The 26,323-nt window shown below is 36.0% G+C and overlaps 1 protein-coding gene across 4 annotated transcripts in view; it reads left to right on the plus strand.

Moving 5' to 3' along the window:
* NBAS (NBAS subunit of NRZ tethering complex) overlaps nucleotides 1-26,323 on the plus strand; it is a 196,028-nt gene that overhangs the window by 78,467 nt on the left and 91,238 nt on the right. For 2 of the 4 annotated variants that reach the window (XR_012653307.1, XM_075049115.1), the window contains exons 35-40: nucleotides 1,763-1,861; nucleotides 8,974-9,141; nucleotides 9,734-9,847; nucleotides 10,094-10,217; nucleotides 14,650-14,726; nucleotides 15,266-15,403. Coding sequence is in view for 3 of the 4 variants with exons in the window: in XM_075049115.1 (XP_074905216.1) it covers nucleotides 1,763-1,861; nucleotides 8,974-9,141; nucleotides 9,734-9,847; nucleotides 10,094-10,217; nucleotides 14,650-14,726; nucleotides 15,266-15,403 (720 nt within the window). In the remaining variant the exon portion in view is untranslated. The remainder of the gene's footprint in view (nucleotides 1-1,762; nucleotides 1,862-8,973; nucleotides 9,142-9,733; nucleotides 9,848-10,093; nucleotides 10,218-14,649; nucleotides 14,727-15,265; nucleotides 15,404-26,323) is intronic. The other 2 variants (XM_075049114.1, XM_075049116.1) reach the window with 2 other exon arrangements.

Here is a 26,323-nt window from a genome sequence, read left to right on the forward strand (position 1 = left end):
TTATTCTTACATTTTTATGTTCTCTACCCAGTATACAATGAAATTCTTTTCTCACTGATTCCAACCATGTAACAGTTTGAACAACTATAGTAGGCTTTGTGTCTGAGCCATGTTTATTAACTCTGCAATGACTGACTTCTTAATAGAATCATGTCTTGGGTGTTCAGGTGATCATACTATATATGTGAGAACACATAATTGTGGCATTTAAATACAAGTTATGGCAGGACAACACAGCAAACCTTTTGAAAAGTTTTATTTGAAACTGTAGTGCAGTAATTTAGGTTGTCAAAATGTTAAATTTCTGTTCAGTGTAATTGTGGCTTGGCCTACGTACTATTACTTAAGAGTTCACAATTGTCTTAGTTGTCTAAGAGTTCACAATGTTCATAGATTTATCTTTGTGTAATAAAAACATCTTCATTCTGTGTCTGAAGAATGCGGAAGAAGGGAGCAATAGCTACAGTATGTATGCAGCCTAATTAAGGCAGCTGCAAGTGCGTAGCCATTTTTTTTACAAAATTGCTTGTATAGCAATGTGTATGAAAAATACAGGCAGCATATAAAGGCAGTCTGTGCTGCTTCAGTAACAGGATAACTTCAGAATAAGATGCTACAAAGGACTTAATACAAGTGTAGCTCCTGCAAGCTATTTACTATTTTTTTCATCATGAAAGCACTCAAATTTGAGAGAGTTAGGTACAATTATGAGCTTCAACATGAGTGGAATCTTTGCAGAATTGATACCTGTACAATACAGAAACAAAAAGTTGTTTCCCCCTTTATGTGCCTATACCTAGAATTATAATTTGAAGTCACACAAACTTTTGGCACTGTACAAACCAAAATTTGTTAGACTTTTTTGTCAATTCACTCACTGCTTCTATATTGCTGTCTCATTCTTTCTGAAGGATTCATGTCCTGTTATTTGTAATGCAGTGCAGCTGCTCAGCCACTGGTTTATTACTCTCTTGCATCACACTCCTCTAAGGGAAGAGATTCTCTGTCTTCTCCATTCACAAAACTTGAGGTTAATTTGTTGCTCAGGTTTCTTTGTTTAGTGCAATATCATTTGTAGCAGTGATGATTAATTTGGTATTTGCCCCAGGAAGCCGAACGCAAGTCATGATTTCCATCAAAGCACATTTAATCAGTTTCTTCTGCAATTACTTTCTCCATAAACTAAGCATAAGCTTTTCAGCTTTGCTCATTAATGGCCCTGCATATTCTGTCCAAGTGCTGGGTATTTATATGTAGATAAATAGATATACGCAGAAAATCTTTGAGAAGGTCATGCTGACCAGATGTTATTAAACAGCTATAAGTGTCTTTTGCAGACCTTCATCAGTTCTATGGCCTGCAGAAATTCTGCTCACAAAACTGTTGTGTAACACTTGCCTCTGTAGAGTTGCCCAACACCTAAAAGGCACAGTCCAGATAATAGATGTTTTTCATGGAAGTTCTTTAGCTTACATAGTGCAGCAGGGTGTATATAATTAGAAAAAAAATAAAAATAGTCTTATATTGTGTGAAAAATATTGCACAAAAATCACAGAGAAGGAAAGGTCATTTTGTCTAGGGACTACAACAGTGAGAGAATGTCAAAGATATGTGTGGTCTTCTCACTGTCTTCCCCTGCAGCCTTGTTTTTCTATCGTGGAAGCTTTTACATCAGAATTTCTTGGGTTTCTTATGACATCAGTCGTAATTCTTACATTTTATTATTTTACTGGTAAAAGATTGTATTTATTTTGTGTTATAGATTCTTTATCAGGCTGTGAATTACCAGTTGCTTCCTTCAGAAGGAGGTGAGAATATAAATATCTCAGGACCTTCTTCGCTGATCAGTAAGGATACAGAGGTAAGCTTGAAAGAGAGCTTTTAAAGTAATAATGACTTTGTTCTGCATTATGCTGAAGAGCTGAATTTGAGGTTTTGGCAATATTTACCTGTTTACCAGAAAAAATTTATAGCACTAAAGACATCTCGAATTACTGTTCTTGGATTGTTTTAAGTTCAAGGTCTTGCTTACGTATTTATACTTAGTCTGTCCTGATTTTTCATTGCTTCTTGCTCCATGGTCTTAGTACCACAGAAAAAGAAATGAACCCAAAGGCAGGAAAAGAAGAAAGTGAACAAAATTTAGCACAATAAATACTATATATTAATGCTGGTTTCATTTTGGGATCTGTCCCAGTTGCAAAGCAAAACATTTAAAAATAAACCTGACCTACATATTTAATTAAAAAATGTCTTTAATTAAACTTATTTTTCTCCTTTGTTCTGTACATCATGAAGTTTATTGCTTCTTTGCCATTTTATAACTTTCATGTATGGCATGTGAAATTATTTTTATGTCTAAGATCAGAAGGAACATTGAGTGTTTTGTGGCAAATAGAGGTAAGGCAGCAAGAAAAAAATCTACTATTCCTTCTACTTCTCGTGTTTATTATTTTAACAAATTTAAGTTTATACATGTACAATTGCAAGTACATTTCTCTCTATAAAGAAGATGTAATTATTTGTTTATGAAAGAAAGGAATGTCTTTTTCATCCTCTTCAAAGTGGAAAATTCTAAGTTTAATTTATTTTCTCTGTTTTCTGTTTAAGTTTTTCTGTAGATGATAAACAGATCTCAGGGGAGCAGGGGGATGCACAACCTTAAAGAAATACAGGAAAAGATACAGAGGGGAAAAAAAAATAAAGGTGGTTCATGTTGCATAGTGTGGCTTTGAGAAGAGTATCAGAGTTGCAGCCTACTTAATGTCACTATACCCTTGGTGAAATTTTACCAATGACAGCTGTAGATGGAACACGCTAGTCCTTGCCTTTGACATATTTGTAACACTATGTGGCATAAAAAAACCACACCTCTCCTTTGTTACTGGAATGGGAACAGATAACTTCTACGTATGTGTCTGTATTTTGTGTGTGTATGGGTTTTTATATATGTATAGGTGTACAGGCATGTGTTGTATACATATATGCATAGGTAAACATACATATATGTATTTGCATATGTATAAAATAAATGGACAGGAAAATAAAATAACACTGAAACAGTATTCAGAGGATGAATGCTAAACGCTTTATGTATCTGCTAGAGTCATTGATATGAAGAGCAGGTCTGTTTCACTGGCAAGAATCCTTTATACTTTCTGGAAATTGGTAAATGAATCTCTCTGAGAGGAATATTATTAAGTAGATGTTAATGAAGTTGTGGAACCTTCTGATGTGGGTGTGGATGCATATGTTTACAATATTTTAATGTATATAACAAATTTGTCATGCATCACCTTTCATATGCTGTAGTACTATTGACTGTATGTTGTGACAGAGCAATTATACATGCATATAAATGATTCAGAAACTTATTCAAGGGTTTATCAGAGTTGAGTAAACTCACTAATTAACTTAATTATCAATTCAGTTTGGATATCTGAAGCAATTTTCATTATGGTGGGGAATTTGCATTCAGAAAATTATCCACTCTTATTTTCTCCAGTATATCTTTCTCTCTCCCCCCCCCCCCCACCTTTGTTGTGGTTGGTGGTTTAGAATTGGAAGTAGGCAGTTGACCTGGCAAGTTTGTATGTTGCTGCATTGAGGTTTTTTTTTCTTTCTGTTTTAATACAGCTTCTTGGCATGTCGTATTTCAGACTGTTACACTACGAAATGAGTTCTGTATATTTGCTAATTCTGTCTTTTTGTTCTCTCCCAGTTGACTTAATAGGGATTTATAGCTTCTTTCATTTCTTGCAATGACACAGGAGGAAACATAGCCAAGAATTTAGTCACTGTATAACCCTTCCTTTGTTACAGACATCTGAAATGTTAGAAAAGCAATATATTCAATAACTCAGTTTCTCTGACTTAACTGAATCCCATAACTGCAATCCCTGTAGTTCCACTTAGGCTAATTCCTCATGCTTCACCTTCATTGTCTTGCACAGAATTTCAGTTTCCTCAAAGAAAAAAGCAACTGTAAGATGATTTCTTTTGCCCTTTCTTTTCACTCCTTTCTTTTTCACTTATGTCCTGATTAACTTCTAACATCCTTTTCTCAAGGAGTTGACAAATGTTCTTCTTTCTCACTTATTGATACCTTTTCAAATTGGTGCTCTAAATGTAATTATCTTGACTAAGCTTCTTCTAGCATATGTGTATTTGGGCATCCCTTTCTCTGTTGCATTAAAAATACCTATCTGTAAGTATATCAGTTTTCCCTTTCAGAGCTTTAGTGACCTTTTTCTACCTCTTCTTACCTTCATCTAGTACTGAATCATTAGTTGCTGATACCATTTTTTTTCATTATACCGACCTACATCACCAGCTCATCATACTTGTCAATCATTCTTCTCTTGATGAACTCCTCTCTAGAAACGTCTAAACTAATTTTGGTTTTGTTGGGTTTTTTCCTCTGAAACTTTTTTCTCCATGAAACTTGCAGAAATCTTGATAACAGCTGGCTATGTATCTCCACAGATTGCATAGAAATGTGTCATTTAACATTGCTGTCATATTGACTTCAGTATAACTTTTCTCCAAATCTTCAGTGGTCCTACTCCGAAGGAAATTCCTGATTGCTATGATAAAGATGCACATAATTATTCTGTAGGAGCAAATGCATTTGCACAAGAACGTACTTCATTACCTTGGTGCCAGCTTGTCACTGTTGATTGAACTCATGGGATCCGCTGGAGAAATTATCCTTTGGAAGCTGCAATGATTCCAACATAGCAGATTATTTTTAAGCAAATGTTAAGTTTCCCTAATCCTCACCCTTTTTTCTCTTTGCTGTATGCTACAAATGCCTCAACAACTAGTCTTGTGCTTCTCAAACAAATATCTGTGAAAAAAGTAAGGTCTTGATTAATGAAAAGCATTTCAGAATATTATTGATAACATTATTAGATTAAAATATAATACTTAGTCATGAGATGCTGTGTTGTGTATAAACAGTTGAAGCAATAACCATCAATTGCTTTGTAAATGAGCTCTGACTTTATTAAATCTGCATAATACTTAAAATATACATTACATCTGTTATAAATAAAATCATTGTCTTTTATATATCTGAATGTGAAAACTTAATTGCTATAAAGTGGCACATCAACACAAGAGAAATTTACACTTTCAGGTTTCCTTGAAAATTAACTCTTTGATAGGAGAGCAGGCAAAATTTCTAGAGGAGAGTATTTTCAAATTATAGGAATTACTTTCTTAAACGTTGCTTAAAGAAAAGAAAATTTCCCATTAACAAAGCATTAGCATCTTCTTTGCTTTTGCTTTTTTCCCAAGCACTAGATCTGGGAAAAGACAGGATCTTTTAAAACATTTGTGTACATTAAATTGGTATGTTACGCATTTTTACCGCTGCCGGTTAGAAATGATTAGGGAATGTTGTATTCATGTGGTGTGCACTGGGAACTCTTCCACTTGGAGTCTTTGGAACGTCAGAGCAAAACTAAAGCTCCAGCTGCTGTTTCAAATAGTTGTGGTGTTGGTTTTTTGTTTTTTAAATTTTATGTTTTTATTTTGAGATTAACTGGAGCTGTGTTTTGTGGTTTAGTAAATGTACTGGTTTTAACTGTGTAATAACTAAATCAGAATTCTTCTCATAGGAAGACGTAGCTGTAATTTCTGAGGGAATCGTGTTCATTTATGGTGTTGCTGAACTCTTGTGCAGAGAAGGAGAAAAATCTCAACGTGGAACTCAATAAGTGCACTATTTAAACTCCTGTTATAGTCACTGAAAATGCAGTCAATGGTACATAAAGAATAATGCAGTTAATCAGCCACTAGGTTCTTGATTCAGCTTACTTAATCACAGATATCAACAATTTGAGATGGCCTAAGTTATCCTCCTGTCCTCTAGCTACTGACCGAAAAAGCCTAGCTCCTCTGTCAGATCTACAAGTGTTAAGCAGATATCTTAATTACTGCCATATTTCGCAGACAATCATCAAAACCTATGTTTAAGCAGCTGAATCAAATGCATTGTGTATGCTTAAGGCTGGGTTACTTTTTCAGTTCACTGACGTTATAAACCTAGTAAGAGCTTAGCCATCCAGTGACACCTGAATTTTAATGTTGTCATCTTGAGCTGGATCTTTTCTGTAGTCTCTCATCTAGGGTCTGGTTTATCTTTGCAGGACTGGAGTTTTTAGTTAGACTGGTTCGTTAGCTGTAACATATGTTACAAAAAAAAAAACAAACAACAAAACAAAACTCTCCAAGGCACAAAGTATAAATGTAGAATGAACATGAATACTTACTTAAAAGAGACTATTTTAAATTCCTGTTTTCCAATGGAAGTACCGAAACAGGAAAAAGAAAAAGGAAAGCTAATACTTAATGTTCTGTCTTATGAACAGAATCTGTTCCACCTCACGTCGTTTCCTTTAGAATCTTAATGCATAAGGTGTATACAGTGTATGGTTTTTGCATGTTTTAACCCTTGCATTTTGGCTAAATGTCATTTAAGACAAAAAAAAAAAAAATCCAAGCTGCAAGTGTTCTAATTTCTTACTCTCTATTCTGTGGCTTATTTAAAAAATAATTGGCTTTGTTATTTGTCTTTGCATTAGACTGTTTGGAATTATATATACATATATGTGTGTGTATATATGTATGAGCATAGGTGTGTATAGATATAAATATTTTAGCTGTTATTTTAGAGTATCTGGATAATTCAGAATTTGTTGGCTGACTTTTTTTTACACCAATTTAGATTCATACACATTTTTAGCCTGCTAATTTAGGATTAATAAGTTGTAGTTGTTATTGCTATTATTATTTTGTTTTTAATCAGAAGTGCATACTTTTAGGAAGGATATCAGGAGGAAATAATATAAGAAGATAATTTCCCCCAACACCCCTCAAAACACCCAAACTATAACTTCTTCCTGAAGATACAATTAAAGAATACAATTGAAGTTGTCTTCTTAAGATGGCATCTCCAACAATATTTAAGAAATCACTTATTTTATGAGAGATTCATTCAGGATAGCAAAAAGTTATAGCCTGAAAGTGTTCCAGGTACACGGAGGAATGGCTTTTCAGAAAACAGATTTCTTATTTGTGCAAAAAAGACTGTAATTACTCATAAGAGTTGAAATTCTTTTTAGGAAAAATCAATAGAGTTTATCTGATAGTAGTAGAGCTATAGAAAGATACACACCAGCATACAAGTCAGCCCATCAGTTTTCACACTACTGAAGGAGATTTATTTAAAAAAAAAAAAAAAGTGTTTTACTCAAATGCAGTTGAGAACTTGGGAGGGGGGGGATTTTTTTTTCTTGGTTCTGTTTTGGTTTGGTTTGGTTTTTCCCCGTGAAGAATCAGTTAGGTGTCCTGCAGCATCTAGTTGAAAATGGGGACAGAGAGAGAAATTAGTATTCCGTATATAACATTTAAAAAAAAATTACAAAAAGCTTTCATATTAACTACCGAGAACGGTTTATTTAAAAAACACACAGACAAGAAATTCTCTCTCAAGCCACCAGACCTAGGACTTTCTGTTGCTTTTAACTTTTCAGAGGAGTAAAAATTCTGGCATGTCGTACTTGGCATGCTCTTTCCTCATTTCATTAAGTAAGAGCTGAAATTTCTAGTTTAGCCAATCAGTTCATTAGTGGTGCATCTGTGAAATGCAGAATATAATTTCAGAGAAGATTGAAAGAAATGCTGAAGCCTTAGTGGAAGGGACTTCTCTGCTACTTCAGTGGTCAGCTTGAGGCAGTGATTTACTGCATACTGCAGTAACAGGTACTAAAAATAAGTTTGTCTACAGTGAAATTCTACCTTATTGAAGCTAACATGTTTTGTCACTGAAGTTACAGTGGGATGTAATTCATTTGAGCATAATTTGGCATCCGTTTGCTCTGATGTCTGAAATTTTGTCATGAGTTAGTAAGTGGTAAACTCATACCTCACATTCAGTTATACAGGTAGAATTTTTCTATTTCAATATCCTTCCATGTATGGGGAAATGAGTAATAGAGTTGTTAGGGAGAAACACTGGTTATAAAGCTGTTGAAGTTTGCCGTATGGAGGAAAATACATTTTCTATTGCTGAAGACAGTGTGTTTACATTAGCTTGCTAATTATGTATTTATGTCTAATGTGTAAGCTTTGTAAAGCATGCAATTAACACAAACCTTTCGGGACTGGAATAGCATAGATCAACCAACATGGATGTTCTGGGTATTATTTAAATGCTTTACATGAGGAAGAGCTGGTACAGAAAGCTCCATTTGTGGAACATGTCTTACATGTGAGTTTACCGAGTGAAGATGTTTTGCAGGATAACGTGTAGATGTATACATACATGTATTGCAGAAGCAGTTTGGGATCGAGGATAGGCTGAGGTCTTGATTCTTTTTTGCAGTCTTTTAGGTTTGCTATATTCGGTACCTCGTAAGTGCCGACTGCAGAATTTCAGATCTTGATGGTAGTTTTTCACTTGGTCTAGAAACAAATGTTTTTAACCAAACATCTTTTAACCATTTCCCTTACTGAATTCAACTTAATTAATGCTACCTCTGTATAACTACAAGATTGTCTCTACTATTGGTTTTCTTGAATGCTTGAAGATTAATTCTAGCATGCTCAATCTCCTCATTTGTAGAGAGATCATTATTTTTAACTGAAGCATTCAATAATTATGTAAAATGTTACCGTTATAAACTTTGGAATTAAAATCAGCTGGTATTTGTGGAAACAAGAGATTATAACTGAATAAGGGGCAAAACGTTCTGCTGATCATGCTACTCACTTCAGATTGAAACTCCTAAATCCCTCTTAACTTGTCTTTTGTTTGTTTTTATGACAGCTTCTGCTTAAATTAATGATAATTAAAATATTTTATTAACATAGTGTGCCTGAACTCTAATGCATTTGGCTTTAGGTCATTAGCCTAATTAAAGCGTGAGTCTAACACTTGCCATTGTGTGTTGGATATGCTCACAGGATGAAACCAACATCTCCTCTAGCCAGTCTGCTGATTTGTTGTACTGGACGACATCAAAAACCATGAAGGTGTTGTCTAACACAACTATGACTACAAAAGCCATGCTGCATGCTGTCAGTGATGGACAGTGGTGGAAGAGATCATTAACTTACCTTCGACCGTTACATGTAAGGGATTGCTGATGTGTCTCCAGATGTTTACACATTCACTGATATATTAGTATAAAAGCTAGGCTCCTTTGTTAGGTATCTGATAACTGAAGAACTCACATCAATAAATGAACTAGAGACATCACGGGATTGTTTGCAAGCAAATCCCAATGAAAGAAGGGGTCTAAAGCTGTTTCCTTGTCTTGTTTTCTAATCTATTTTCTCATGCTTTCTTAGCGTAGTTGAAATTTGGCAGAACTTCAGAACTTTGAGGAAGAAAGCACAGTGAAGCCCACTCTTTAAATACTGTTATTTTATATGCAAAGCTGTTCCTTTTCAGTTTCTCTTTTCTACCTTCTCCATTTCAATGGATTTGCCATAATGTTTATGATACTAGTTTTTCTGAGACTACTGTTGAGCATGATTCTCTCTCCTTTTTTTAAGAATATTGGACCTCATTCAGCATTGGTTTCTGTCTGATGACTCCTATCTTGCTCCCCACTGAATTCAATTATATTTTCATTTACAGTTGTTTCCCTTCTGAGCACCAGTTACAGACTTTTTAATGGGATTTTTTACAGCTAGGTTCAACTATACTTATTTTTTGCAGGGCCAAGCATTTGGAGATGTATTAAAAAGTGGGCCTGGAGAAAATGCCACTGTGGAAAAACAAGGCTGTCATCCATTTTATGAGTCTCTAATAGCTGATTCATATGTTGCAGAAGTAAGTTTCTGTTACAGAATTCTGAAGTGTTAGTTTTTTGTTGAGATCTTATAATTAAGTAAAAATACAGATTTTGGATTATTTGTGTGACCTGAAATTTTGTGCAATAGTAGGAAAAAGTCCAGAATTAAACAGAAGGGAAAGCAAATGCAGGAACCGAGGTAGATAATTGCATCTGATGCCAGTGAGCTAAATATAACTGCAGGGTGTAGTGCGCATGTGTCAGTTACCTTATTTCACTTCTAGTCTGAAAACAGTTACGGCACATACCAGAACAATTCTTTGGAAAGCTTTGCAGAAGTATTGCTGAGAACAGAGAAACTGACAGAAACAAAAAGCGAAGGAAAAGACCTACTTCCAACTACAGAAGGTATGGATACATGTGTATTCGCTCCTGTATTTACTTTATATAGTAAATATATGAGAATCTGTGGATGGGTTTAAATATGGAAAATTGCACACAATGATGTGAAGTATTGTCTGGGTATTTTGTATGAATTGTGATCCAGTTCAACATCTTACGTTGGTGAGTAGTCTTGACAGAAGTAGCTGGAGAGTTTTCAGGAGACATGGTATTCTTAAAAAGAGTTGCTCAGTAAAGACTGGAAATCTAAAAGCTGGCGTTAAATAAGCAGAAACTGATATTTAGGAGCTGACAAAGATATGAACATTGTGGGGTGAAAAATTGTTGAAGGTTTCCTGAATACTGCTATTTACAGATACTTAAATGGAAATTTGCACCCAGTGTTAATGCTACTTGTATGTATGCCTGTGTATTCACTTGTTGAGATTCTGTGCCTTTGTGTAGACAGCTTTCAGTGTTGCAGGGTCATTGCAATATTTTATTTACTAATTAATGTTTAACTGCAGCTTCTGGAATCATTAGAACTTTTTGTCATTTTCTGAAATTTCTACATTTTATAGTTTATACTTAATAATTTGTTAATGGAAAGCTTCACTTTAAAAAAAACCAAACACCAACAAACCACACAAAATCACCTATGATTGTCTTTCCTTTTGGCTGTCTCCTGCTGCTTTAAGAAATGAACTGTTTAAATATTTACATGCTGTTAGTGTCTTCTGGAGGAAGATATCTGTATTGTATTTTACTCTACAGTAAGTTCTGCCATGAAAAATGAGTGTATTAAATCACTTGTAATATGAGAAGATTCAAGTGAGACTTTCTTCCTAAGCCACATAGTTTTATCTCAACTGCGTAGTGAAAACCAGCATATTTGTCCTACAAGTATACAATTCAGTAGTTTTGAGATATGTTTTAGTCTTTGAGTCTCTATCTTCCTCCTCTTAACTGTGCAGGCAGCTGTTTTTACCATTTTAATATTTCTGTTCTCTTCCACCACTCTTATTATGTAGTCAGTCTGAACTTCACTTACGAATCCTTCCAGGTGTGCTATGGAACAGAGTTCTGTGTTTTCCTCTGGAAAACAGTTATATTTATTCTGTACTCAGCAGTCCTGCTGTATGACACCTTTGGTAGTCAATAGGCAGCATTCTTACGCATAAGTGTATCCAGTCATTTTGATGGCATGGGGTTTTTTTGCTTCTTTTCCTGATTTTCTCCCCCATCCCACTGCGGGGGAGGAGTGAGTGAGCGGCTGCATGGTGTTTAGTTGCTGGCTGGGGATAAACCACAACAAAGTGTAATGTAGCTTTCTGTAAATGAATGGATTGGTAATTTACTACTTGTAATGCATTTAGCCCTGGATTTACAGTATTGGATCCCACTTCTTCCCCCTTCTCAATGCTTTGCTTTATCAATTCCCATGGAAGTCCTTATGATGAGTTAACACTTTCAGGATTGTGGAGCTTGAAAATGTGCACATATTAATAGCATGCTGCCAAGATTTAAAATAAAAAAATCATGCAGATATGAACCCCACTTATTATTCCGTGTTTTTCCCATATTTTCAGGCATACTCTGAGGTTTTGGGAGGATTTTGCCCTGTGAAACTTGGATGTTTAATACGAGTTATTAGCTACTGTACTAGTAACTACCAAACACAGCAGATTTCACTTGATTTTGCTGACAAGTTTGAATCCCCTTTGTTTTCTTCTAGCTGTCTTCTAGGACAGCTACAGCAGCAGGTTTCAGCTCCATTAGAAGAATTGACGAACCTGAAAGGAGATGCATTTTAGCGAAGAAACCCTAGTTGTACTTAGCACATTGTCTGAGGAGAAGTTGAAGTATGCATCAAACTCTGTTCTTATTACTATAGCAGTGTCATGCTCCAGGTGTGAGGGAATGGCTAAACACTTCCCCCAGAGGGAGCGTGCATGGTAAAACTCAAGATGATGTTTGCTGCTTCTTTTGTGGATTTGTTAGGTTCACAAGCCTTGGACTTTGACTTTTCTTGTCCTTTCTGTCTGGATGTAGGTGGTAGACTGAGCATTTTTTCGAGTGGAGCGGTAACACGCATCACTTCGGGTCCAGTAAAACACTTTTTCCTCAGTTGTGCCATTATAGTTCATCCAGACTTAGCGTGACTAAGGCAGTGTTGTGCATCTCTTTTTAATTGTAGTCGTCTTTCTCCGTAGCCCTTAGGGATTTGATGGGGAGGTTGCAGATGAGATCTGAATGGGAATTTACTACAATTGATGGCTGCATTTCATTGTAACCAGATTAGATACTAAACTCAAAGTAAAACCCAGAAAGTCAGTCACACCTGTTAATGCTCAGGAGTTTTAGAACAAAGACTAGCTTAATGTTTTCCATTATTTTGTAATTGCTTGCAGATATGGCTGGTTAACTGCAATTTATACTTCTAAGTTTAGTTTGATTTTATCACATGCTAAATGAACAAGTGAAGACTTGAAGCAGGTTTTGCATTTTTTTCAGAGAAAAAACATAGAAAAGAGATGAAACTTCTTAGGTATTGATAAATTCCAGTTTTCACAAATAAACCATTTTCTTTCCTGCTTTGCTTTCCAAACAGGCTTGTGGTATAAAGTAAAGACCTGCACAGGAAATAAAAATTATTATTCATAAAATCAAATTTTTTGTTTGGTTTTTTTTCCTAAGGAAATATTGCTTGTGGGACAGCAGCATTGGCTCTTCGCTTATCACTGCCTGTCTTCCCTGGTTTGCCAACCCTGTAACGTTTAATTCCTTTGGCAAATTTCAAATTTGGCAGTGGTCTGAAATGATAATAAGTTCCTGTAAATTTTGTGAAGATGTATGAGAGGACAGAACAGCATCCTGCTAGCGTATGTACCTTGCAATTAGAACTCAGCCGTGTTAGATGTCAGAGAATTCCCATAGGGCTTCTCTGGGAGACAGAAAACTGTATGGAAATTAGTCTTTGTGTATACATGTGTTTGTATATGTAAAGTAGGTGCATAGGTGCTGTTGGACAGGCTTGTATTTGCAGTAACTATATTGCCGTGTAGACAGCCTCTGTGGTGACTTGTCACATAGAAATTTTATTTTTGTATCTGGCTGAGGGCCAGCATGTAAATCCACTTCAGGCTGACAGCAGATTAATGATAATCTGAAAATTGTAATTGGTCATTTAAGCCTTTTAGAAATCATTCTTTGGAACAGAGAATTCACTGGGGTCCTGTGCGTGTAAAGTAATAAGGTTTTTTGCCAGCATGCCCTCAAGAGTAGTTTGTGTAATGTGGGAGTATAGGTACTTGAGACTTCCTTAAAATAAAGAGCTAAGGTGCTGGAAGATGGCTTCTACTGATTGGAATAATAATAATAATAATAATAATAACAACAATAACAACAACAACTAATAAAAAAGGAAACCATAATGTTATTGTCCTGGTATACTTACAGTTCCTTATGCAATATCTGGTCCAGGTTTCATAAGATTTTTGAAGTTATCCCTGGAACTAATAACTTATTTTCTCTACCCCCAAAACTGAATATTAAGTGTATCATGGGAATAATTATTCTGTAATTGTGTGTTGGAACTTTCGTAGCAACCGCAGTGATGCTTGACTTCAGTACAGAAGGAGATAACTGCATGACGGAGAGATCCTGTTACTAATTAACAAATACTGGGTGCTTGCATTGTGTCTGTGTATTGGTTCTCCTATTTGCGTAATGTAAAATATAGTGGGTTTTTTAAACAAAAAAACAATTTTGGTATCTATAATGTAGAAAAAGCAGGTAATCTTTGTGTCAGTTTTACCAGAAGTATATCTTTTTATAATCAGAATAATTATTTTTCCATGCATTAATTTTGATTGTCGTCGTGCTGATATTTCTGTTTGCTATATGTGGCAGGACCTGGTTTTGTTGTTTCACTGATCTTATTCAAAAATCATATAACACTTGCAGCTTTTTTTTTTTTTTTTTTGTTAATTTTTTAACTAAGACAGAAGTTTTTAATATGTGTTATGTTCAGTGAGAAGTGAATTAGAGCTCAGGCTTGAAGAGAAGAGATTTTGTGCAGTTCCTCTGGTTGGTATCTTTGAACACTTACAACATTACATTACTGCCTTGATTTTAGAAGCAAAAGATTTACTTCTTGTAAATCAGTACAGGTGATATTTTAGTGGGTCTGTTTAGCATCTGTTACTGCATAGTCTCATTCTTGTTAGGTTAATGCATCAAATGCTTTGCCTGGAAGTCAAGGTAAAGCTGTGCTGCAGTTTAATTACATATTATCTGTTTCTGGATTGCACTGATAAGTGTTTAATTAAGTGTGTATAGAGTGCTTCAAGCTAGTGTCTAATAAAATACGGTTACACTGAAAACATTTCATTTGCTAACTGTCAAGGCTAGGTGAGTCAGTAATCAAAGCTTTATTTCTGCTCCCTATATGTTGCAGTTCTGCTACAACTGGCAAGTGATGCATTACCAAATGATATGGCCTTGTCTCTTGCCTACCTACTTGCACTGCCGCAGGTATGTTGATAGTGATTTTGTTTGTATGTTTTTGCCAGGAAAGGCTATTTATAGCATTTCAAAATTCCATAAGAAAATGTAATTTCCTTAGGGTTTTAAAAGCTACATCTTTGAATTCATTTAAATACACATTTTTATAGATTGGTCTGGTGCATTTAAAGGAAACTCTGAACAATGCCAGTGGACTGGCTTATGAGCATGGCACTGGCAAAAAGACGCATTTTCTTACTGAAAATAGCAGTTGGGCCACCTGACTGAAAGTTCTAATGCAGGTCAGAAATATGAATAACAACTTTGTGGTAGATAAGCAGCAAAACTGTAGTTGGAAAATCATTTTGGTTAGGTGTTTGTGCAAGGGGGGGGTGTGTGGAACATCATAATGTAGAATTTCTGTGTATGTGTGTGATTTACTTCTGTGCCAGAAAAACATAGTCAGAGCTATTTCTAAATCACAGTAAGTAGCTTTTTAGAAAGTTTGTGCACTTAATGTTGTATGCTTGCTAATTCTTTCATCTAAATTAATGCTCTTGTTCTCCTAGGTGGTAGATGCCAATAAATGCTTTGAAAAGCAATTACGTTCTGCGTTATCTCTCCAGCTGGCAAGTTATTACTATAGCCTGCAGATCTATGCTCGTTTGGCACCATGTTTCAAGGACAAATGCCACCCACTCTACAGGGTTAGTACTCTCTTCTTTTTAAAAACTTATTCATTAATGTACAGCATTAAAGCTATTCTAAAAAGCCAGTACATGAGTTAAGCCTGTTAAGGAGCTGATCTGACTTATACTGTGAGCAGCCTGTTAAGTTATGCATAATTATTCTTCTACAGTGCTGCAAACAGACAAATACTTCACAATTTGTGGAAGAGTTTTTGAAGCACAATATCAAGTGTCACTTATAGGTAATAGCACTATCAGTTTTCAAAGTAGCTTGTAAACACTGAGCAACAATGAGTATAGCCTATGCTGTTATCTTGCAGTACTGATACAATATAGTATTTCCTAGGAAGTGTCAAGTGTCCATTTCGACAAGAACGGTGCTATTAAAAAAGTATCTGTAGGCTTCCTTGAGGTGTGTTGTTTTGTATTTCAGTTTACATATGGTGTTTTGAAAATTTATCTTCACTCATTGATGAATTTGTCGCTTTCCTTTGGTAGGTGTCCCTTTGAAATGCCAGAGCTTTGCTTCTTATTCATCACCTGTGATTAAAGCAGTTACATGGTAAACTCAGAACTAAATCAAAAAGGTGACTAGAAAAGTCTAGTAAGGCACCAATTGCCATTCCTACTAAGATACCTGAGTAAAAACTCTTCTTTGCCACTCCAAGAGAGCCGTTCTGAATTTACACCAGTTTTTTCTTCCTGTACAGAAGCTCTCTGAACTCTTTGGTTTTCAGCCTAGCTCTGCCTTACAGATAAAAGAACACTTCTGGTCACAAGTTTTCTGAAAAGAGAGACCACTAGTCACCATGTGGCATGAAAGGAGGTTTTTGTCCGTGTTCAGAATGACTTCTGATTTACAGAAGAAAGCCTGTTTTGGTATTCACCCAGTTCTGCAGTTAGGCAGTTTTTCATGTTCCTGCTGAGATTTGCATTCTACTATCTTCTGTTTAGAAGCTAAAGGAAAACTTAACCCACAACTGAAATTTGTGGGGCTTGCAAAATATGTTGGTCATGAGGAATTCCTTCATGTTTGTTGAACAGATTTCTCTGAGCCTAGGTCCACCTGCTGCAAGACACCTTTGATGAAAAAAAAGATATTTTTTTTTACTTTAGCTTTTTTAAACAGTCTTATTTTACAGAAAGAACTATGAAGCCTTTTGAAAGAGTAAGTCATAAGAATGAGGACAGAGATGTTAAAGATTGAACTATTTCTACTCCAATTGCCATTTAATAAGCAAAGTCTTACTAACAGCACCATGTAGTTACTGATACGATCTTTGGCTAAATATTTTGTTCCATCTTGGTAAAATACTGTACGTGACTGTGATAAGTGGTGGATTCCAAGTCGTTCGCTAAAAATACGTGCTATGTTTAAGCAATACTTTTAAACAGTAGCTTTTGGAAACAACCGTATGAGACGATCCTGAGTGAAGAGCACACCAAGAAAAAGAAAAGGTAAAAAAAAGAGGCCTGAATGCCCAGAAAGAAAACAACACAGGAGAATACATTCACTGTTACTAATTCCAAGGGTATCCAGTGGGGGAATGTCACTGCAATAGAAAAGGAGAAATAGAAACAGATGCTTTTGAGCAAAATAAGTACTCTGCCCCACCCCCCAAAAAAAACACAAACACCAAAACCCCCAAAAAACCAACCAGACTTAAATGCTCAGCTTCCACTGCAAAACAGCCATTTGTTTAAATGTCTATCTTAGATGCTGCTAATAAAGAATGGCTCTACTTGCAAGTTGCTTTCCTCAGTGCCACACCAGCTGCTATTGCTGGGAATACATCTAGCCATGGTTTTTGTGTTTCCTAAGAGCTCTATGGAAGGGAGAAAAAACCCTGATCTTAAACTGTTATGGTACAAACTTCTATGAAGATGATAAACTCACTTGTAGATGTCATTTTGTAGTAGATTGTCTTTCAGGTCATGCCACTGGTGTCTTTCATCACCTTTATCTTCTGACTGTTTCTTAAAAGAGAAATACATTCCTGGGTCCTGTAACTGTATAATTCAAAGCTATGCATTATTCTTAGAAGATAACTGAGTGTGTTTTTGTGGGTGAAGGTGTATAACAAATCCTTTTCTTCCCCATTCTAAACCTTACATATTCAGTCAAGGTCTAAGTCTGGCACTTCAGCCACATGCTTAGAAGGTGGACCCTCGAAATCATAAAACATATATTTCTGTTCAACAGCATCTGAGCCACAGTAGGTGTGGTTTCTCTAGTCCATTGAATCAAGTATCCTGTCTGAAAACTCTAGCTGAATTTTTAAGAAGCTGTATAGAAGCATGGAGGAGTCTATACTTCCTATGCTTACTTTAAAATAACCTTGTATAAATCTTTCAAAACAGTACATAAGTACTTCTGGCAAAATGGGAGAAATGTTCTCAGAATGTAAATGACAGATCTGTTATAAGGATAATGAGGAGTAAGGAGGAAGAGTTCCTCTTCCACTGGCTAAGACAGACTTTTAGGAGTTGCTAGTTAGTCAAGAAGGACATTTTGAAGGAATGATTGGGTCTGTTGCATAAAGGCTTGATTTTTTATTTTTTAATTTTTTTTACTGTGATGTGAAATACTGACAGCTAATAGCTGCACATCAAAACAGAATCAAATTGCCAGAAGTTCTCATTCACTTTTTTTGTTTTGTTGATGTCCAAAAGGAAATCAGCTTGATAATTTCTATTTCTGATGAAGTTATTACTTTGCTTTAAGGAGAAACAAAGGGATTTGGGTGTAAAGTACTGCTTTATTTTTATACCCAAGACAATTTTGAATTTTAGTTGTTACCCTAAACTATAACTATTATGTTTATATTATTGTATCTGAGCTATATTATTTTCTTATCCTGAGGAAGATGTTAGAGGAGCTCTATAACCAAATAAAACCACAGATAGAGGTCTAGAAGAATAATGCTAGACAGAAGAGCACAAAATTTCCAGAAATGGACTGGCTGTGGAAGGTATTGGTGTGAGGAGACTCATTACCCTTTGAGAAGCTATATTTCTTTTTGATTTAGGTCTGTACTGGGCCTAGCAGGGATGGGGTTAATTTTCTTCATAGCATCCCCTGTGGTGCTGTGCTTTGTGTTTGTGACTAGAAGTGTTGATAACACTGTTTTGGTTGCTGCTGAACCTTGCTTGCTCTGCATCAAGGCTGTCTCCCCACTGCCACTCTGATTCATTGCCCACTACTTCCCGGTCTTGATGAATGAGAAGAAAAGCCGTACAGCTGAGCAAGAAATTTGCTGGATAATTTTTGCTGTTAACAGCTTATCTCCTCATTTGTCCTATCCTGGTGATCTGATAAGTGACCAGAATAAATATATCTGGGGGTTTGTTTACTTTAGCAAGGAGTAAAAAAGTTTAATTACCCTGAGGTTAATTAATATGTTATATTCCTGTCCTCATGGTAATAATGTAATGTTGAGGTGTTTCTGTGGTTTTGGAGAGGAGTATTTTACTGACCTTAGCTGAGGGGTGAGCTTTTTCTTGGCGCATCAAGCAACAGTTCTAACAAATACTGCTAAGTTGCAGAGGGGAATGGGAATTTTGCAATTAATAGCAGATGAGGAAAGTTGCTGCTAACAGAAAATTCTTAGGTTTTTATTTTATTCCCTTACCTGTTATTTTCATTCAAGAAAATGAATTTGATTCCTGTCCTTGTGTGCATTGCAACTGGCAATATGTTGAAACAGTAACCTCAGAGATTCTCCTTAGTGATGCTTTTGATGCAGCCTAGAGTTGGTGAGGACACTGGGAGTTCAGTTCCACACAGTTAAGTAGCCTGTTATAACTGGCTTTTGAGTCACTATGTGAAAGGGTATAGTGAACTTGTGCTCTGTGCACTTAACCTCCTTCCTTTTTCTGTTGCTTGCTGCTTAGGGAAGCCTTTATCAGTATCTCTGTAAAAGGCAGAATTAGGTCTGTTTTCACCTCAAATTCACTGTCTACAAAGTAGGGGTTTTGTTCTCGTTTTGTTTTTCTTTTCTTTCTCTGTTTGTATCACAACTGTTCAGTATTTTAGTTCCTATGCTGTTTCTCTTTGTGATTGTTCTCTTTGTTATTTCTCTTCTTGTCATTGTTAGACCATTGTTTTTGTCTATTCACATCTTCCTTTGCAGGACCGTATTTAGGCTTTCTATACTGCCCTCACTGCAATGGCATTTGTAGGCTTTAAGTGCATTAAGTGACTGTGACAAATATGTCATGTGTGTCTTATTCTCTCTCATCTCCTTTTCCATAGGGGAAGACCAGCGTGTGGAACAGTTTTTAAATTGTTACATGCTGATATGTGTTTATCTCTTCTTGCATTAATGAAAGCAAGGTCAAAAGAAGAGTGCTTTGAACTTGGGACTGAATATGGAGAAATTTGTGTTGATCCTACAGGATTTCATTCTGCAGGCTTGACCTGCCTCACAAGGCAGTTCTGTTGCTTATTTGTATAAGGTTGACCTTAATTATGAATACAGTTATATTAAGCCAGAGAAGCAGAACTCCCAGCCATGGTCCTTATGCTACAGCTTTAGGTAATATTCTGAATGTAGGGTGTTGAAAATAAAGACTTAATTTGAAATGGAAATAAATATTCTGTAAGAAGGCTGTATACAGGAAGAGGGAGAGAGGCAGATTCTGTGGGCTACCAGATGTATTACCCATGTTGTATGAGGTCTAATGGCTTTAACCTTATTACATGGCACTGTAGTACAGCTAGAAATTAAGTCTATACACATGAGGTAATCTCTCACTGGAAATCAAATGCTCATTAAATGGTCGCATGTTGGTTTGTGTTTAATATCCTGTCACATTTCCTACGTTATGAACTTAACTCACTAGAAATAATATATACATTTTAATCTCAAATTGGATTTGTGTACATGAATTTTACTGGAGTCTATTAACACTGACATGCAAAACTGACAAACTGTCTCAGACAGTCGTCTTCTATTCTATCTTCCTCTGTAGTCTTCTGTTCAACTTTTTGTCCATAAATGCAATAGCTAGCACTGTCTGTTGTAGACGGTAAAATGGTAGTGCTCTTTATTGTTGGCTTATGATGGGCTTAAAACATGATCTTCTTTGCTTCTGCTACTATTTTAAGTCCTGATTCTAGCCCTTGTCTCCTCTTTGGTCCCTCTTTCTGTTTGGTTAGTGATGCTGAAAACCAGCAAATTTCCTTTGGCAGTGTAATTTCTCCCCTTTGCTTCAATGTTTGAATTTTCTGTTGTATGTTCTGCATCAAGTTAAAGTTTCTTTGCTGGTCTTTAGGTTGCTCCATTTCCTTTTCATGCTGCTGTTTATGCCTAGCACTTCTTATCTTTTTATGTACTGGGCTGCTTGCTTGTACATATACAGATACTATTACTCATTAATACTTGAGGGAGGGGGGGAATCTATCTCATTATGTTTCTAAGTCCAGTGCATATCTGATGGTTCCAAAAGCAAAACTGGGAGAGATGAGAGTATAACTCCTTGAATCTTTGCTGTACTGTTCTCTCTCCCATTGACCTTCCTGCATGTGTGTGGAGCCTGTGATGGAGAAGAGAACTGGGGGGGGGTGGGGGGGGGCGCAGTGGGGGAAGGCACCATGAATGAGACATTGACTGGCAGACTAAGAACTGATCTTGGGAGAAGTTTTCTTTTTTTTTTCTTTTCTTTTTTTTAAATACTAAAGTAGGCCAAACACTGTAGTCTTCATATATAGCATGACATATGAATAATTCAAAGAGCTTAATATCATCAGAAGACTTAAATATTTATTGCTCATCCCTTCTCCAGGTCATTGATAAGAGATTCTGAATGAAAGTGGTCCCAAAACGTGCCCCAAGTTCCTAGAGGACTTGCTGCTGGCTCTCCCCTATCCGAAGAGTGATCGCCAAGCTTTCACCTCTCCTTTCACCAGGTTTCAGTTCATAGAAGGACCTTTCTTCCAATCCCTTGGCAACTTAAGTTTTCTGACTGGACTTCAGTGGGGAAACTTGTCAAAGAATTTTGGAGGATCTGTATATATTTTGCCACAGGATTCCCTTTGTTCCTGTGCTCCTTGACACCCTCTTAGCCCTCCAGCAAGCTAACAAAGTGGATTTCCCTTTACAGAGGCCACGCTGACTCCTTCCCACCAAGCTCTGTTAATGCAAATGCTTAGTGGTCTTACTCTTATAGTCTGTTATCTTACCGGGGATGGAAATATGACTCACTGGTCTGTCATCCCTATGAGGGTCCCCTCCAGATCCATTTTTTTAGATGGGACTTGCACTCTGGCACAGTGGATTTTTTATAACGTTTGTTGATGCACCTTAGCCTGCCATTTAATATAATTTCACGTTTGTGTTCCTTGAGGACTGAGGGATGAATACCATCTGGACATGGTGCTGTGCAAGCACATAACTTACCTAATTCGCCTGACTCTTCCTAGATGTTTTCTTCTAACTCATCTAGCTCTTCTGAGTTCTCTCTCTCACATCTCCAGCAGTGAGGGCTGACACAAAGATCCCATTGACTTCCTCTGCTATAGACTTATCCATGAGTGCCCCTTTCACACCTTTTTACCAAGTGATCCTACCACTTTTCTAGCTGGCTTCCTGATTTTGAGTGACTTTTCAGAACTTCTTGCTATCAACTTTACTGTTCTTTATCAGGCACTTTCCAGGTACTTTTTTATCCCTTTTAATTTCCTCTTTGGCCTATCATTTTGTGCGTTTTCCTTGTTGATGTGCTTATTCCTCAGTGATGTCTTAACAAATAAAACCACATTTTTTAAATTAATATCTAAGCTAACAAAACTTGAGAGCTCGCTAAACATTGTGTTCAAAGGCTTAAAGCTCAAGTAAGCTTTCCTGAACTAGCAGTCATTGTGGACGTTTTTGAACATCTTCCAGTATGATCACTGAAAGAGTAATCCAGCAATTAGTGACATTGCAGTCAGATTGTGACAACTATGTTCCTTTGGTTGAGGTGTGTTTTGATATAGATAAGCCAGTGTTTCACAGATCCTCATATTTCTTTGTTAGCAACACTGCAAAGCATCACCATTCTTAGTAGGGACCAGATGATATTTAGATGACTCAGAAAAGAGCTACTGTTAAATAGTTGTTTGTTTGTTTGTTTGTTTTTTCCCCTGGTTTTATTGCTTCAAGATAAATTGTGCTTAAGAGAAAAAGGTGGTTACAGTATTGCTTATTTTTGTTTCTCAAGGGTTATATAAGCTATTCTGTTAAATCCTACTTCTGAAAGCAGAGCAAGTGTTGTTCTTGAGCCAGCTGTGCAGAAATACTCTTTTAGAAAAGAGGCTCTTCAAACCAGCCTTTCATTTCAGCAGAGGTTTGAGGTCTAGCTTGCCTGTGTTTCTCTGGAGACATATTTGTGGCTTTTCATGCAAGGGAGGTAGTCGGGATAAGTACTAATGCTTTCCTTCTTGCAAAGGGTTTTGTTCCTCTCTGGGAAAGAGTATAAAGGTGACCAACAGCTTTTTGAAGCAGTCTTTCCCTAGTCAGTTGGCTTTATCTTTTCTTTTACTTTCCTTTTTTGTGCTTCTGTAAACTATTTTCTCCAGTCACTGAGTATCATCAATTTTGCAAGCAGCCTGATTGAAACTTCCTATTCATCTTAGAACACAAAATATTTTAGCAAAATTTTATTCATCTGGGTTAGCAATGTTGCCGAAAACCGGAATAAAACTCCTTAACAGCAATGAGAAGTTAAGAAGCAGGCACTTCTTTATTGCAGCGCTGGGCACACAGGGGATCACTCCACCTAGTGTGTGCACCTGTCTGATTCAATCATGCAGGTTAAATACACACCTGTTATACATATTCACTAGATTTCTGGGAAATGCCATACATAATCATCAATTGTCCGATAAATCATTAGCATATGTAAATGTCCTTTTACGCAGGCGTGGTGAAGTCTCTGGTGGTCTTCAGAAGCCCTCTGGTGGTCTTCCATAGTCTTCCTCACCTTGTCCGATAGTTGACCTCTCTTATGTGATTCTGCGCAGTACGATCTTGCCATCATGCATTAGATTTACATAAAGTACATTCAATGTTAATTCTTACACTTAATGTTTCTAGTGATTGGCCCTCAATCACATCACCTCATCAATATTCGTATCTTATAACATTCATTGGTTAATCTTACTTAATTCCACTAACTGGAATCTTGATCAAAGTGGGGTTTCTAAGCAACAGAACTAAGGTCCATAACGATCTCTCTTAGTTTCTTAGGACAAAACACTACAAACTAACAAATCGGTCGAAGTTTCTATGGTTAACTAATTTTAGACAATACTTATTTTTTATGACTGTATACAGCACATTTTGTATGTTCCTAAGTTTCGATGACTACATTGCGAGCTTCAAACCCCTATATTCTACAGTCTTTACCTTTTGATCAAACCCAGCTTATATATAAAATTTTAACTTATGAGAATATTTGTAACATTTCCCCCCTTTGAAAGTTTTGAAAATCATTTCAATACTTTCACTATAATTTTATTAATTACAAATTCTGGGATTGTTTGTCTATCTTATTGTCTTGTAACAGCTTGGATGATTATAGTTTTATGATTGATTTTCTTCTTAAAAAAAAAAATTAGACAAATCACACAAATTGTACCTTTTCTTTTGTTTGTTTAAATTAATCTCTTGGTCAGAAGGAATGGGCTGTTTTATTTAATTCTAAGGATCCAGCTGTGGAGACATACTGACACAGTTCTTAAAAAGAATTTCTTAAAGAAATCCTAACACTCTTTTTAAAAAAAAAAAAAAAAAAAAAAAAACATATTTCCAAAGGTACTCAAAATACTTAAAACATAAGACTCTTATGGGTAATGTGAGTGAGGTTTCTTAACAAATTTTGCTCAACTGTTGTTTAAGGGTATATTTTTTCTCTTTTTTTTTTTTTTTTTTTTTTTTTTTTTTCTTTGCTTGTGGTCTATATGGGGTGTGATAGTCTCAATCTATAGGTAATACTTTGCTCAACTTGTTTCATAATCTTTGTTATAAAATGAGGGCCATTGTCGGATGACATTCTTACAGGCACTCTAAATTTTGGTATTGTCTCTTTGAGTAAGACTTTAACTATTTTTCTCGTTTTGTTGGTGCAACAAGGGAAAGCCTCAGGCCACTTAATAAAATATCAACTAAAACTAGGATATATCTTTCTTTTTAAGACAATTTTATAAAATCAATTTGCTAATATTCTCTTAAAAATAATTCCTTATTTAATAATTCCAAAGATAATCTTATTACTCATTTGGGGATAATTTTATATATAAATTTTATATCCGCTTATAATTGTTTAAACAATCTTTGTCATATTTCACTTTCTGTTCATTAATATACTTTGTTATGTTCAGCTAGGGCAATTTTTCTTATTATCGTGGGTGGGACTATTATTTGACTTATCAGTGTTATAGCCTATCCTATTTTATTTTGTTAGTCTGTAATTTAATAATTAATTCTTCATCTTTTTTCATTATTATTTGGAACTTCTTTAGACAATTTTACACTTTTCTCTGAAACTAGTGCTAGGATGTCTTTTTCTGTAGCCTCTTTAGCAGCTTTATTAGCCAATCGGTTACCTCTTTCAGGAACAGTCTTACTTAACTGATGTGTTTTACAGTATATTATAGTGACTGTTATTGGTTTTCGGATGGCTTTTAACAATTTCAGTATTTGTTCTGCATGTTGAATGGTGGCTCCTTGTGTAGATAACAGTCCTCTTCCTCTCCATATTGTTTCATGTGTATGTATTATTCCAAAAGCACTTTGCATTTGTTCAAATGTTGACTCGTTTTTCTTGACTTAGTTCCAGTGTTTAAGTAAGAGCCATCAATTCAGTCTTTTGGGCAGATATTTGAAGGCAAAGCTTATGATTCAATTACCTCCTCAGTAGTAGTTATTGCATATCTTGATAAACGCTTTCTTTCATGGATGAAACTGTTTCCATCAGTATACAGTTCCCAATCTGTTTCTTTCAGTGGTGCATCTCAGAGATCCGGTCGGCTGGAGTAAACTCCTTCGATTATCTGCAAGCAGTCATGTTCTAGTTCTCCTTTAACTTGATTAGTTGTTGAAAACACAGCAGGGTTAACGATGGTAGTAGTTTTAAGTAAACATCACGTTGTTCTAGTAACACCACTTGGCATTTCAGCATTCTATTGGGGATAACTAATGCCCCCTTTCTGTTTTAACACAATAGTTATCATATGGGGAACATACGCAGTAATCCTTTGTCTTCAGGTGAACTTATAAGCTTTCTGGATCAGTAGCACAGTTGCAGCAACGGCTCTCAGACAACCAGGCTATTCCAGACTCACACTGTCTAATTGTTTCAAGAAGTAGGTCACAGCTCGCCGACTTGGTCCCAGATATTGGACTAGGACACTCAGAGTTATACTTCTTCTTTCATGAGTAAAGAGTTCAAATGTCTTTGTGAGATCTGGCAGGCCTAGGGCTGGCGCCTCTATTAAAGCCTGTTTTAGTTGTTTAAAAGCAACTTTCCCGGCATCAGTCCAATCTATAAATCCATTGTTTGAGGTTTTGAGCTGCTCATATAAAGGTCGGACCAGCAAGCCATAATTTGCAATTCACAGGTGACACCACCCAACCATTCCCAGAAATGTTCACAATTCTTTTAGAGTCTTAGGTTCAGGGAGATGACAAATTGTCTCTTTTCTCTCAGTTTCTAATTGTCTCTGTTTTTTTTTCAGGATTTAAAAACCCAAATAAGTTACTTTTCTCTGGGTTATTTGGGCGTTTTCTTTTGACACTCGATATCTACTGATATTCAAAAAGTTCAAAAAGTTAATAGTTAACTTTGTGCATTGTTTTTCCGTCTCAGCTGTAATTAATAAATCATCTACATATTGCAACAGGATTCTTTGATTATTTTCTTTCTTCTAAATTTCTAATTCTTGTGCCAATTGAT

Source organism: Buteo buteo, chromosome 17, assembly GCF_964188355.1.
Source record: "Buteo buteo chromosome 17, bButBut1.hap1.1, whole genome shotgun sequence".
Classification (NCBI taxonomy): Eukaryota; Metazoa; Chordata; class Aves; order Accipitriformes; family Accipitridae; genus Buteo; species Buteo buteo.